This window comes from Elephas maximus, chromosome 7, assembly GCF_024166365.1.
Source record: "Elephas maximus indicus isolate mEleMax1 chromosome 7, mEleMax1 primary haplotype, whole genome shotgun sequence".
NCBI lineage: Eukaryota > Metazoa > Chordata > Mammalia > Proboscidea > Elephantidae > Elephas > Elephas maximus.
Genome location: NC_064825.1, coordinates 111,497,412 through 111,512,577, shown reverse-complemented (window position 1 = coordinate 111,512,577; position 15,166 = coordinate 111,497,412). Strand labels below are relative to the sequence as shown.

The 15,166-nt window shown below is 34.2% G+C and overlaps 1 protein-coding gene across 1 annotated transcript; it reads left to right on the top strand.

Moving 5' to 3' along the window:
• The first annotated feature begins 566 nt into the window (after nucleotides 1-566).
• Nucleotides 567-1,523, top strand: LOC126080372 (olfactory receptor 4P4-like). Its single transcript, XM_049891610.1, has one exon. The coding sequence runs from the start codon at nucleotides 567-569 to the stop codon at nucleotides 1,521-1,523; it is 957 nt and encodes a 318-aa protein (XP_049747567.1).
• The last annotated feature ends 13,643 nt before the right edge of the window (nucleotides 1,524-15,166 follow it).

Below are 15,166 nucleotides of genomic sequence, written 5' to 3'. Positions count from 1 at the left end.
CTTACATGGCAACCAAAAGTACATGCTACGTATACTAAAGTTCAGCAATTTAAGATGGGTTGTTTTAAACATATTTAAATTTCCTGAGCACACACTCCCAGATAATTCAGGAGTGGTGAACCAGATCGTTCTGTGAGATGGAAAGTTGAACAAGGCACACGCTCATTTAAAAATAGGCAATTTTTTAAAAATGTTATTAAGTAGATTAAGCATTTGTTATCAACATCATATAATTAACAGTAAAAAATGTTTCCTTCTTGATCAGGGTAATAAAAACATTTTTAAAACTTAGTGGTAAATTAAATAAAATACAAAATTATTCCAATATAAAATCATTTCACAGTAGATTTGTAAAATAAGACAATATAAAAGAAGGAGCCTAATTCTATAAACACAGAATAATTAATATTAACTTCAATTCATACTAATCCATTTTTGGTATATTTTATATTATTGTTATTATACTACTAATTTTGATTAGCATTTATGTTTTCTTTATTTTCAGATACTCAACTCAATTGTTTATAACATATGCTAAACTGATAAAAAAAAAAAACCTGATAGATATGGAAAATCAGAGAAACATCTCAAAATTCATTCTTTTGGGACTTTCTTATGATCCAAATTTACAACTATTTTGCTTTGCACTATTCTTATTCTGCTATGTTGCCCTCTTGGTAGGAAACCTTCTGATTCTAGTTTCCATTCAATGTAGCTCCCTTTTTCACCAACCAATGTACTATTTCCTTAGCCACTTGTCTTCTATGGATATCTGCTATACCTCTAGTGTCACACCCAAACTGATTGGTGACCTACTGGTGGAGACAAAATCCATCTCTTATGGTAATTGCATGCTACAGGTCTTCACCATGTACTTCTTTGGCAGTATCGAGGTCTTCATTCTTACCGCTATGGCCTTTAATCGCTATGTTGCCATCTGCAAACCTCTCCACTACCTGATTTTCATGAACAGAACAAGATGTAATCTTATTGTCTTAGCTGCCTGGGCTGGTGGAGCAGTCCATTCCTTTCCTCAATTATCTATGACAATCCGGTTGCCCTTTTGTGGAGCTAATGAAATTGCTCACTATTTTTGTGGTATCTTCCCTTTGCTAAAAGTTGCCTGTACTGATACCTATATCACTGGTGTTCTTGTAGTTGCCCATTCAGGCATGGTTGCCTTAGTAACCTTTGTTGTCTTATTTGTTTCTTATGTCATTATATTATTCACTTTAAGAAATCACTCAGCTGAGGGAAGACGCAAAGCCTTGTCTACCTGTGGGTCTCATATTACTGTGGTAGTCTTATTTTTGGGGCCTTCAATCTTTGCCTACCTTAGATCTCCTACCACATTCCCAGAGGATAAACTATTTGCTCTATTTTATACCATCATTGCTCCTATGTTCAATCCCTTAATCTATACCCTGAGAAATACAGAGATGAAAAATGCCATGAGAAAAGTTTGGTGTCAAGCTTATTTTCAAAGGGGGCTAACAGTTAATGTGAAGAAGACTACTAGCTAAACAACTTTACAAAATGAAGTTGCCAATTGTGAAACAGAAATGTTAGAAACTATCTCATAGTTTATGTTTCCATTATATCATGAGGGGATTAAATGAAGGAACTAAGATTTACAAGTTAAAACAATATACAAATCAAATACTAATCTACCATGTAAAAATTAATAGAAAACTTAGTTAGTTGAGAAAAAAAACCAAACAAACCCAGTGCCGTCGAGTCAATTCCAACTCATAGCGACCCTATAGTTAATTTAGTTAATTGAAGGAGTGGAATATTAAGGTGGTATAGGAAGAGTTGTTGTTGTTAGGTGCCATCTAGTTGGTTCCGACTCATAGGAAGAGTTAGCTGCATGAAATGTCTTCTGGACTATACCAATTAAAATGACGATACACTGAGCAGTGAATTTTAATGCAAACAATTTTTAATGATTAAACAACCGCAATGCCATTTTTTCATTTAAAACTTTAGAATTGGGTGCAAGACCATATGTTGATATGCATTCTTTGGTAATGAAGAAGTTAAAATCTCTAAATTATATGCTAATTTTTTGTTGCTGCTAGTATATTGACCTACACATACTCTAATGGCTGAATCAGTGTAGTAGAATCTTTTTTGAAATAGTGTGTCAGTTTTCCTGAGTTTCAAATACGAAAATAATGATAACTAGTAGAGGAAGAGTGAAATCAGTTATTCAGAATGTTGAAAACATACTCAATGCTATTCCACCCATTGGCTAAAATGTTTAGACATTTCTATAAATTTTCTGATATTTTTAATTATAAAATTGAAGTGTTGAGTCACGCTTACCTGCCTAATATTGGTAAGAAATATCTAGTTATTGGATTCAGAACTGAAGACCTTTCCTGCTAAAAAAAGCATGAAGAAATTAGAAACTGTCTAAAAACCAGTCATTCAATCAGACAAGGACCATATCAACCAGCAAACAAATAAACAAACAAAAAACAACAATCAAAAAACACTATGGCACAATGGGCAAAATAAATCATCTTATAACTATCTTGAAGAGGACATTTCTGAGAAAAATTTCCTAGGGAAACCAGAATAAAAATTGATCAAATGTAACTTTTTGGGGGGGTATCTTCAATGGAACTAAAAAAAAAAAAACAGTGTCTTAAGAAACAGAGCAGATATCAAAATGACAAGGTGGTTGAGTAACTAGAGATAATGAAAATAGAGATACAGAGCTGTTGTTGTTGTTAGGTGCAGTGGAGAGGGTTCCCACTCCTAACGACCTTACTACCTCACGTACAACAAAACAAAACACTGCCCGATCCTTCGCCATCCTCAGAATCATCGTTATGCTTTAGCCCATTGTTGCAGCCATTGTGTCGATCCAACTAGCCAAAGAACATAACAACTAGCAAACAAAGAAACGAAACAAACAAAAAGCAGCAATCAAAAACCATTGTGGCACAATGGGCAAAATAAATCCTCTTGTAACTACCTCAAAGAGTTCTAGAATATGTAAATGTAATGCAAACATTAGTTATTCCAGAGCCATTATACAAACAAAGATAAAGAGCAGAACAAATAATGAAGAGGACAGAATTAAGTAGACCTCTTACAGCCAAGGGCAATTGGACAAAACACTATATTGGCAAGTTTTAATGAAGAAACAAAAATATGGTCAGATTTAAACTTTTATTCTGAAAAACCATCTCAGTAAGACAAAGTCAAAAGTTTGAGGGGAAGATTTTGAAAATGACAAATTTTCGTACCAGTCAATTTGTATTTCCTTGTTTAGGGAGAGAAAATAAAAGTTTCCCATTTAAATGAATTCATGGTATAAACAAAACCCTCTCTCTTGAAGGAAAAAAAAAAAAAAAAAAACCTTTTCCTAATAAGGCAAGGGGTGAATCAAAGTAAAGAACTGAGATGGAAGCAGTTGAGGTTAAAAGGGATTGATAGTTTCTGTCTTTATCCCCAGAAAACATCTGGACTGGAGGAAGTGAATGACGTATCTTAAAGAGTATATAACTAGTTGTTCTCTGAGCTCTATTACTTTTCTACTGTCTGAAATTGACCAAACTAAATAACTTCTGGTGTTTTTTAAATTTTTTTTGCCTATTACTAAAACTTTGAATGTTATAATACTTATTTCACATGAACTTGAAAAAATAAAATAATAATGCCTATTCAGAGCAACTGTTCAGAGCTTAAGATACATGGAATTAATGCAACTGTTCAGTGCTTAAGATACATGGAATTATTTATCTAGGGAATTCAACTATTACATGAAAAGAAGCACAATGATTTCTGTGGGTGTTTGTAAGCACGGCCCTGCACTCATGCTTTGATTTCCTCTACATTCTTGAACAAGAAAATGCCATTATTACTTGTTTTGCCTCCCAAACTATTTTTTTTTTAATTGAACTACATTAGACAAGCATCCTAACTAAGGAGTACTTTTAATTAAACTGCACTCTGTTCTGTTGTCTACAAATGGTTACCAAAGGAGTTGGCAGGTTTAGTCTCCCCTGAATCCCTGCTAAAATATTTTCAGAAATCATGCTCACCTCGCTTTAGCGTCTTTTATAGTACTCTTCTTATGGTCTAAATTATCTAATCTCTCCCTCGTTTCTTAGTCATATCCCATCTAACTTACCAAGGGCTATTCAAATTTACTTACAGATATGTAACTTTTTGAATGAAATAAAACTATTCCTAGCTTTTGCCTAACTTTAAAAAAAAAACTGAAATTATATATATATATGATATACAATCATATTTGTGTTTTTGGTATATTATTTGGAAAAACCCTTTTCATTGTGAGTTTGTGAACTGTAATTTTCTTTGGAAAAATGGCGTTCAGTCACTGAAGAAGAACATCATGCTTGGTAAAGTAGAGGGTCAGCGAAAAAGAGGAAGACCCTCAGTGAGATGGACTGACAAGGTGGCTGCAACAATGAGCTTAAACATAATAACAATTGTGAGAATGGTGCAGGACTGGGCGATATTTCATTCTGTTGTATACAGGGTTGCTATGAGTTGGAGCTTACTCAATGGCACCTAATAACAACAACAAGAATTCTAAAGACAGGAAAATGTTGTTGGGCAATACTGAATATGAAATGCAGAATATAAAGTTACAAAACTGCTATGATCTCAAATATGTAAAAATGCAAAGGGTGGAGACAGAAAAATGCATGGAAATGTTGACTCTGAGTTTCTACGCTTACGGTACGTTAGTGATTATTGGCTCCCTCTTTGTTTCACTGCATTTTTCAACATTTTAATGTTAATTTAAAGAGTAGTTTAAAAATGTATTTTTGGTGTGAACCTAAATGCTCTTTATGTTCCAGCACGTATATACAAGAAATATTTATTAAACATTAAACTTGTTTATCTTTAGTTTGGTGGATTATAAGCATTATCAAATACTTTTTCATTTTTGAATAATTTTGTATTTATAGAGAAGTTGCAAAGATAATAGTTTCTTTATACCCTTCATCCAGAGTTCCCCACTGTTATCATCTTACATTACCATGGTAATGTCAATACTTGGAAATCAACATTGGTGCGTTAATGTTAACTAAACTTTAGAATTTATTCAGATTCTACCATTTTTTTCATTAATCTCCTCTTTCTATTCCAGAATCCAATCTAGAATACCACATTGCATTTACTTACATTTTTCCCTACTAGTCCTGATCTGTAACAGTTTCTTAGTCTTTCCTTTTTTTTAATGACCTTGATAGTCTTGAGGATTACTGATCAGGTATCCTATAGGATGCTCCAGTATGAGTCTTAAAAGAATCCACTTAACATCACTGGTGACTTTAACTATTATCACTTGTTTTTGTCCTGTTTCCTCCACTATAAAGTTACTTTATTTCCCTGGTGTTGCAGTGGTTAAACATTTGGCTTCTAACCAAAAGATGTCAGTTCAAATTCACCAGCTACTCCTTGGAAACATTATGGTGCAGTTGTACTCTGTCTTGTAGGGTCACTATGAGTCAGAATAGACTCCATGGCAATGGGTTAATCTTTTCTTTGGATGGGGGTATAATAAGAAATCTGTGTCTCTACAATCCTATTTACATACTTATTTAGTCTTTTATTTATTTCAATATAGATTTGTGCATATTTATGTTATATTTTAAAAGTTTTAATCCAATTCTACTTTATTCATTTTGTGGCTCAAAATATTTCATTTTTGAAAATTGGAAATATTTTCAGGTAGTTTTCTATGTCCCTTTGACATGCCCCCATCCTTTTGTCTTTTTCAGCACTTCTTTACATAATAGTACTACAGATACTTAAGTCTCATTTTCCACTTTCCCTGCCTCAGTCCTAGAATTAGTCATTTCTCCAAAAAGATCTGTTTTCTTTTTATTATAGAACAGTATTTAGAAACAAAGATCTGAGCACTCGGAGTGTTTATTGCTCCTGGGGTGCCATTACTTCTAGGACTCTCAGCATACAGAGTTAGGTAATGTATGTATGTATACTAACACATCTATATACAAATATCTATAATTATTTCTGTATCCATCTCTGTGTATGTATCTCTCTCACTTTCTCTATATGAAGCTGAACGTGAGTTCATACTAAAATCTTTGTCTCTAATCCAGTACATAGGATCCATCTCAGCCTTTCATTCTTGTTTACCTGTAACTTCCCACTGTGACAATAAGAAACCTGGCTCATATCATCCACCATCTCTTTTTTTTTTTTTTTTTGTCTTATCTTTAATTGAATGCTTAATGCAACAGGAGTAATGTAATTCACAGTACTAACAAGATAGGCCAGATGATCATATCAACAGATGCAGAAAAAACTTTCAACAAAATTCAACATATACTCATGATAAAAACTCTCAGAAAACTAGGCACAATAAGGAGCTTTCTCAACCTAATAAAGAGTACCTATGAAAAACTGTTAGCTAACATAGTACTTACTGGTGAGAACTAAATTATTTCCCCTTAAGTTCTAGAACAAGGCATGGACCCCTTTTTCACCACTGAAAATCCCTGCTAGTATAATAGGCAAAAAAATAAATAAAAGTTAGACATATTTGTAAGGAAGAGAAACTGTACTTATTTCCAGACATACCGTGTTAAGATACTAAAGAATATACACACACACAAAAAAAAAAAAAAAACTTATAACTAATAAGTGAGTTTAGCAAGTTTGCAGGATACACAGTCCACATACAGAATCAATTGTATTCCTACATACGAACAATGGAATATTGGAATCTAGAATTAAATATATATATATATATATATAATTTGCAATAGAACTTTTGCTGTTGTTATTTGCCATCGAATTACCTCTGACTCAAGGAGAACTTCCTATTTAGATATAAATCTAACAAATTACGTTCTTAACCTATATGTAAAAAAAAAAAAATTTTTTTTTTTTTGAAACTATAAAACACTGGAGAAGTAAATCTAAGTAAATGGAGAGATATACTGTGTTCATGAATGGTAAGACTCAATATTGTTTAAGCATCAGTCTTCTCAATTTGATCCATTAATTCAGTGCAATCTAATCAAGATTCCAGCAAGCTCTTTCAAAGATATCAACAAGCTTGTTCTAAAATTCATATGAAAAGGCAAAGGAATTAGAGTAGCCAAACAACTATAGAAAGAAAAAAAAAAAATTGGAGGATTCACAGTATACAATTTAAAGACTTTCTATAAATTTATAGTAATCAAGACAGAATAGAGAGCCCAGAAAGAAAACCATACACATATAGTCAGCTGATTTATAACAAAGACACAAAGGTAATTTAATTGAGGAAAGATAGTCTTTTCAAAAAATGATTTTAGAACAATTGGATATCCGAATGCAAAAGTAAATAAACAAACAAATCATGTTTCTAGATGACACAAACAACTTACACAAAACATAAATAAATAAATAACTGAAAATGTACTGTAAACTTAAAGTAGTTTTTAAAGGTTTTCCTAAAGAGACCAGGAAAATGATAAATTTAGATATTTCATGTGAAAGGGGAAAAGATTCCTTGGGGTAGATGAGCTTTTTGAGTAAATATCTATAGGTAGAAAGAATGGGATAGCAGTCACAAAAGTCTGGGAGTAAAGAGAAAGGGAACACATGGGATGCCATGGAGAAAATTCTAAGACTTGAAGGAGATGCCTAAATCAAGATTTGGGGAAGCATCTAATATGAAAAGAGAAAAATGTTGAAAAATTAAAAGTTTAATTGGATTGTAGGAAAAAACTGATTATGAGTAGATATTCCAGAATCCTTTGGTAATTTGTCCTTTGAAGGCATAGAAAAGTTACAGCCTATGTTAATTTTCAGTACCTTGGGTTATGGCCTTAAGTTAGCATCTCAGTTTCTGAGGGTTATCATAACAAAGTACCATAAACTGGGTGGCTTTAAAGAACAGAGGTTTTATTGTCTCACAGTTCTGGAGGCTTGGAATGTGAAGTCAAGGCATCAGAAGGGCCATGCTCCACCTATCTACTCTAGAAAATCTTCCATGTCTCTTCTACCTTCTGGTAGCCCGGGGAGGGGTGGGGGCGTTCATATTGTTTCTTGGCTTTCAGAAATATCTACATATAATGTCTGTCTTCCCCCTGTGTGACTGTTTCCATGTCTGTCCTTTCCTTTTATAAAACAACACTCAGAAGGGATTAGGACCCACCCTACTCCAGCTTAACCTCCTTAACTGATAACACCTTCAAAGAAAACCCTCTTTCCAAACAAGATCACATTCACAGGTAAAGGGGTTAGGATTTTCAACATATCATTTTTGGGGGTAGAATTGAATCTATTGAATTCCAGAACACTTAATTGTGCTCATGAGGAAAGTTTACATAGATCAAGAGGCAGTTGTTCGGACAGAACAAGGGGATACTGATTGGTTTAAAGTCAGGGAAGGTGTGTGCCAGGGTTGTATTCTTTCACCATACGTGTTCAATCTGTATGCTGAGGAAATAATCCAAGAAGTTGGGCTAAGTGAAGAGCGGGGCATCAGGATTGGAGGAAGACTCGTTAACAGCCTCTGTTATGCAGATGATACAACCTTGCTTGCTGAAAGTGAAGAGGACTTGAAGCACTAACAAATGAAGATCAAAGACCACAGCCTTCAGTATGGAATGCACCTCAACATAAAGAAAACAAAAATCCTCACAACTGGACCAATAAGCAACATCATGATAAAAGGAGAAAAGGTTGAAGTTGTCGAGGATTTCATTTTACTTGGATCCACAATCAACACCTATGGAAGCAGCAGTCAAGAAATCAAAAGACGCATTGCATTGGGTAAATCTGCTGCAAAGGACCTCTTTAAAGTGTTGAAGAGCAAAGATGTCACCTTGAAGACTAAGGTGCGCCTGACCCAAGCCATGGTATTTTCAATCGCATCATATGCATGTGAAAGCTGGACGATGAATAAGGAAGACCAAAGAGGAATTGATGCCTTTGAATTATGGTGTTGGTGAAGAATATTGAATATACCGTGGACTGCCAAAAGAATGAACAAATCTGTCTTAGAAGAAGTACAGCCAGAATGTTCCTTAGAGGCAAGGATGACGAGACTGCATCTTACATCCTTTGGACATGTTGTCAGGAGGGATCAGTCCCTGGAGAAGGACATCATGCTTGGCAGAGTACTGGGCCAGTGGAAAAGAGGAAGACCCTCAGTGAGATGGACTGATGCAGTGGCTGAAACAACGAGCTCAAGCATAACAATGATTGTAAGGATGGCTCAGGACTGGGCAGTGTTTCGCTCTGTTGTGCATAGGGTCGCTATGAGTCGGGACTGACACAGCGGCACCTAACAACAACAGCAATAACAAATTCAATCTATAGAAGTTAGTTTTATAATTTTATTATGTTAAACTCCTAATTGTTTAATAAGGCACCCAGAGAATATTATTGTACAGAATAATGAATAATTATAAATTAAGTACCTTATAACCCCACTTGGGATAAGAAATAGCATTGTCATGTTCTTTCAAAGCCACAGCCTCTTTCTTCCCTTAAATGTAACCTCCGTCTTATGAGAATCATGTTCTTACCTTATAATTTCTCTATGCCTCAGTTTCGTCATCTCTGAAATGGGATTGCTAATAGTACATATCCTAAAAGATTATTGTAAAGGTAAATGAGTTAAAGCCCATCAATACATTCATGCTTGAATGGAGTACATGTTTACTAAATATTTACTATCATCCATTGAGTTCACAGAGCAAAGCAGAAGCAAGGACTAATTTGAATACAGTTACCAAAAAAAAAAAAGACTTACTGATAATGGTAAAAAGAGTGGAAGAAATTACAGAATGCTCAACAGCATTATTAACAAATTATCCCAATGAAAATTTTGTAACCCCCCCAAATTAAAAAAAGTATATATATATATTTCTTCATCTCTGTAAATATTCCAGAAAATTTACCTTAAAGGGAAATGCATAACACACACACACATCATGTTTCCCCAGAGAACACAATAAAGACACTACATGGGAATGGATGGAGCTCGTTTCCCAACACAAGGACCAGATGTAGTTTACTCCTCAGATCACAGAAAAGGGAAAAGAAACTCAAATTGATATACACTGATTTCAGTCATCAAGGCTCAGGGGATTGGGTAATGAATGGGCTTCAAACCACATGCTGTGGAGTTAATTTTTGTTTGCCAAGTATTTATAATCTAGTTGTGAAGTCACACTGGTAACTTGAATCCAAAGGGATTCTAACTGGTAAGTTGATTATTTGGAGATGTATAAATACTTAACTTTCATAAAGTAAGCAATCCTGTGAAAGGAAGTAAATGCACCTTTAGAATAATTAATTCACCTACAACTTTACTTAACATTTCAACATAGAAATCTTCAGGAATAATTTGGTAATATAATCCAGAGTCTATATGGACCATGATTTAACTAATTTTGGAAACAAAATATTGCTACTGCTTTCAAAGTTTTCTCTGTGGGTGACATCATTTCTTTAAGCTGGTTGTGTCACAAGTAACAATAGTTCCTGTGATGGTACAAAATTTGTATTTTTCTCTGCATAGATTGGTGGGATATAGAAAGTGACACTCATCAGCAACATTAGTGGATTTGCTGAGGAAAATGTCAAGTCAGGGTGTCGAAAGGAAATCATTTAAATAGTTGAAGACAGGGCTTTGAACTGGTTTGAACTGGTTCGGTCATGGCCAACAAAGCGACACCAGAACAGGCTCGAATTTTTTTTGAAATTTGAGTGGTCTGGAAGGCTAACCAGATGGGAAAAATTATGGGTTGCAGCTCTGAAATGGAAGACTTGTGAAAGGCGTAGTGAGCTCTTTCAGAGCCTGATGCGTGACATTGGATTATTGCCAGGACTGTGGACAGAGCCATACATTCAAAGCGGCACAGCGCGCCAAGGTTTTAGAACCCGGCTCATGGTTTTCAACTCAGCTGGAGAAAAGATTTGGTTCAAATGCAACAGGCGTGCTGCCCTTGTTTTCTAAGAGAGCAATTAAGTTTCTAGAAGGCCTCCGACCTGTAATTTTTCCAGTTTCGGTTAGTGTCCCGCTGCACCCACATTTTAAAAATTCAGTTCTATTTCAGTGTTGCTTCAATGACCATGACTGAAGCAAACTGAGTTAAAGTGCTGGTTGAAGAATGGCTGGAATTTCAATAATGAGGGAACAGAAAAGACTATAAAGGAAAACAAAAACAGATTCAAAATAAGCACAGAAGAACATATGTATTTTTTTCTCTCTTATTATCCTGCATAAATGTGTTATTTATTGAAAATGTTTTTACTTCTGTCTTAAGAAAACATTTTGATTAGCAGCTAATTTTAAAACAGACTTTTCTGTAAATTCTATAAACTAAGATATCTTTAGATTGAGAGAGTGGTAATTTCAGGGAGATTTGCTTGCCTGTTAGAGATGAGATGATGACATACTCCAGAAAATTAAGGTGAAAGTAACAGAATTTAAAAAAAAAAAAAAAAAAGGTTTTTGCCCTAATTTATTGGAGGACTACATATTATAAATAAAATAAGTAATACTCTATTATAACTCTATGAAGAATAGCAATAAAATTTGATCAAGGATAAAGTGATTTGAGTTCTAAAAAGGACATCATGGAGGGGAGAAATCTAAGGGATCATTGAAATTCATTCTTTTATTTTCAGATAAGAAATGTATGAAACAAAAATAAACAAGTCAGTCACAGCACAAAACAGAAGCCAGGCCTGGGCATGAGACCAGATCTCTTTTCTCCTTCCCATTTTTCTTATATGGCAACTAGCTGGAAGTGCCATATCACCACTCAAGCTAAAGAGGCTAAGAAACATGTTTTTTCCTACAGAAATATGTGAACCGTACATTTCTTACTTTCTGCTGCTTATATATGTAAGAATCCTGAAGTATTTGGTTTGAGGTTTTTCACTGAGACTTTCACCTAACTTATGCTTGTTTCCATTTACACATTCAAGTGTGAGTGGCTAACATGGGACAATGCTCAAAATTTAGGAGGTTCCCTGATTGTGCCCAATAAATTTGGTAATGTGCAAACTTTGGGATTAGGGAGCCAGGTTTAATGCTAAAGTCATCTTGTTGTTTTCAGTTTTTCACTTTTGAGGAACCAAACAAACAAACCCATTACCATCGATTTGATTCTGACTCACAGTGACTTTATAGGACAGGATAGAACTGCCTCACAGGGGTGTGATCAGGCTTCAAACTGCCAGCCTTTTGGTTAGTAGCCAAACTCTTAACCACTGTGCCACCAGGGACAATATAGTGAAATGGTTGTAAAGTTAGGCTTTGGAGTCAGAAAACTCAGATTTTACACCCCTCTTTGTTTGTTTGTTTGTTTTTGTTATATACTAATCGTGTTACTATGTACAAGTTCCTTAACCGCTATAAACGTAATTTTAATTTATTCGTGTTGGTGTGCATTCACCTTAACACAATGCCATTGTCATCTGTGTACTATTTTATCATTTAAATGCAATTTCTCATCTGTTGGAGCCTCTGAACCAGTCTCTGAATTATATAGAGCAGGGTATAATTTCCTAGGTTTCAGATAAAGAAAAACCCTTTTCAGAAGAAATTAAATGACTTGCAAAGATAATATTTAAGTTAGTGGCTCAATTAAGAAATACAACCAGGGTCCCCCCTACACTACAAAGAATTGTTAGGTTTTTACTGGTAATATACAGCAGCTAACAGGTGTGCCTATGCCTGGGAGGAATTTGAATCAAGAAGGATTGCCAAGTAGTGAAATTGAGCATCAGCTGAATGTACCCTTCTGAACCAAGACAACTAGAGATTCAAGAAATATTTTTAATAAACCCATGTAGTTTCAAAAGCATAAATGTGCCTAATTATTAAAATTTTCTTCATTGATAAATGCAGACAGATTGATTAACTGGCTTGCCTGAGAACACCCCAGTCTTACTTTCCTGAGAGGCTTAATTTCATTTAAGGCCCTTAATGTGCTTGGGTTGGGGGGGATAATGTGCATATTTCAGGTGGATTTTAAAGCCGATCTATGTTATTTCTTTCTGAAATCTAAATATAATAAACTATTTTAAGAATAATTCAAATCAGGATTATATCCAGTAGTATTATTTTATTCATAAAATAACACTACTGAATATCATAAAAGAAATAGTCTATCTTACTTATAGGCAAAATATTACTGTAGTCTGATTTTGGAAATGGCTAAAACCTATTTCTCAGCAAGTTTTCCTTAACCTAATTCTAGTTCTTCCAATTCCACTAGGGAAATTAAGGTCTTAGTCTTATAGTTTCAATACAATTACAACGTGATTATTTATTGTATGAGTGGCAATGTTAACTTAATCAGTAACAGGGTGAGTTGAGGAGAACATTTAAGTAGGATTTGCTTCAGAAGCCAGGAATGAGACTAGGGCTGAAAAAGTATAATATAAAAGTAAGACAATTTGAGAACTAATGGTAAAGACTAATTGTAGGAATTTTGGCTTAAAATTATGAGAGAATTTGAAGAAACATATAGCTAGTGTCATTTTTTCATCAATATCCACAATTCTAACAACCTAAGTTCACACCAGGTTTGGTCACACCCTATTCCAATGGTTCTAGTTTCTGTGACCAGGTCCTATTGGTTTGATATCATTTCTGTTAATTGATGGTTTTCACTGGCTAATTCTTTTCAGAGGTAAACCACCAGGCCTTTCTTCCTAGTCTGTCTTAGTCTGAAAGCTCAGCTGAAACCTGTCTGCCATAGGTGAACCTGCTGGTATTTGAATGCTGGTGGCATAGCTTCTAGCATCACAGCACCACACAAACCCCCACAGTATGACAAACCGACAGATGAATGGGGAAACTGATAAGAGTCACACCATTGATATATTATTTTTCTCAACTTGCAATTAAAATCTATCATTGGTGGAAGGAAGAGATTTGATTAATGGATTGAGAAATTTTAGACTTAAAATAATTGCAAATTCTCAGCGATATGTTATTGGCTAGGAGTCAAGCTTACTGAAATGTTTACACTAATATTTAGATATTAGTATTTACCACTAATATTTCTAGAATTTATAAGGCAGGTTTATATTCTATTATTGAATGTCACAAAGATCATATTTTAAAGACAAGGCAAGTTTTTTCCATTTCGCTCATATTCAACTGGATAAAATGATGGGCACCCAAGGTATGGCATAATGCAAGGAATAGAGCACAGGTCCCAACTTGTTATCTCCTTAGAAATCACATTTTCTGAATCAAGTAGTCGTTATCTGGGCCGTTCATGAGTTCAGACAAAATAATTGTATTGGGCAAATATGGGGAAAAGGACGTACATCGTGGTTAGAAGGCTAAGAGTAATTTGACTTGTCAAATATAATAAACTATATTGAGGGTAAAATTTTAATATAACACTCTTCTGCGTAGTCCTTTAAGGAAATTTACTCCTGGTTTTATTTGGTGGTCCATTCAAGTTTGCTGTTTTTATTGATTTAACTGTAGGACTAAACATTCTTGTATTTTAATATATGAGCACACACCTCTCACTAAAGCACTAATGAAACACATAAACAAGAAAGCAAATAACATCAAAATAGTTCCTAAAGAACTTTGACATAAGCCTATTGGGCAGTCTTTCAGTTTTAAATATTTGTCTATAGATTTACATAGGTTTTATTTTTTATGCTTCCTTACTTGAAAATGGATTTAAGGTAATATATAATCCATTAGTTAGAAAACTTAAACATCACATTCTTTTGTACACAATTAAAAAAAATAGCTATATAATTTATACTTATTTCCTTATTTTTTTTAGTCCAAGAAGGTAAGAGTTATATTCTTTCCACGTAGTATTATATATTACATTAGACTTTGGAAACAGACATTACCTAAAAATAAATGTTTAGTATTGTTGATTGATTAAGGACATTCATGTCTACTCAGGTTTGAATGGATCACAATTTCTGGAAGATTTAAAGGGAAATCATCTAGCATACATTCACACAGAGTGTTACTAGAGAGATATTTTAACTGAACATTTGATTTTCTTTCTCTAAGACACTTGAAAGAAGACTACTGCACCATGTCAGTTTATTGTTCTTTGAACAGAATTTGGTCATCACTCTTCTCAAGAAACACTTCTAAATATGGGCTTATGAATTATGTCATTTCAAGTAACTTATGTATTCT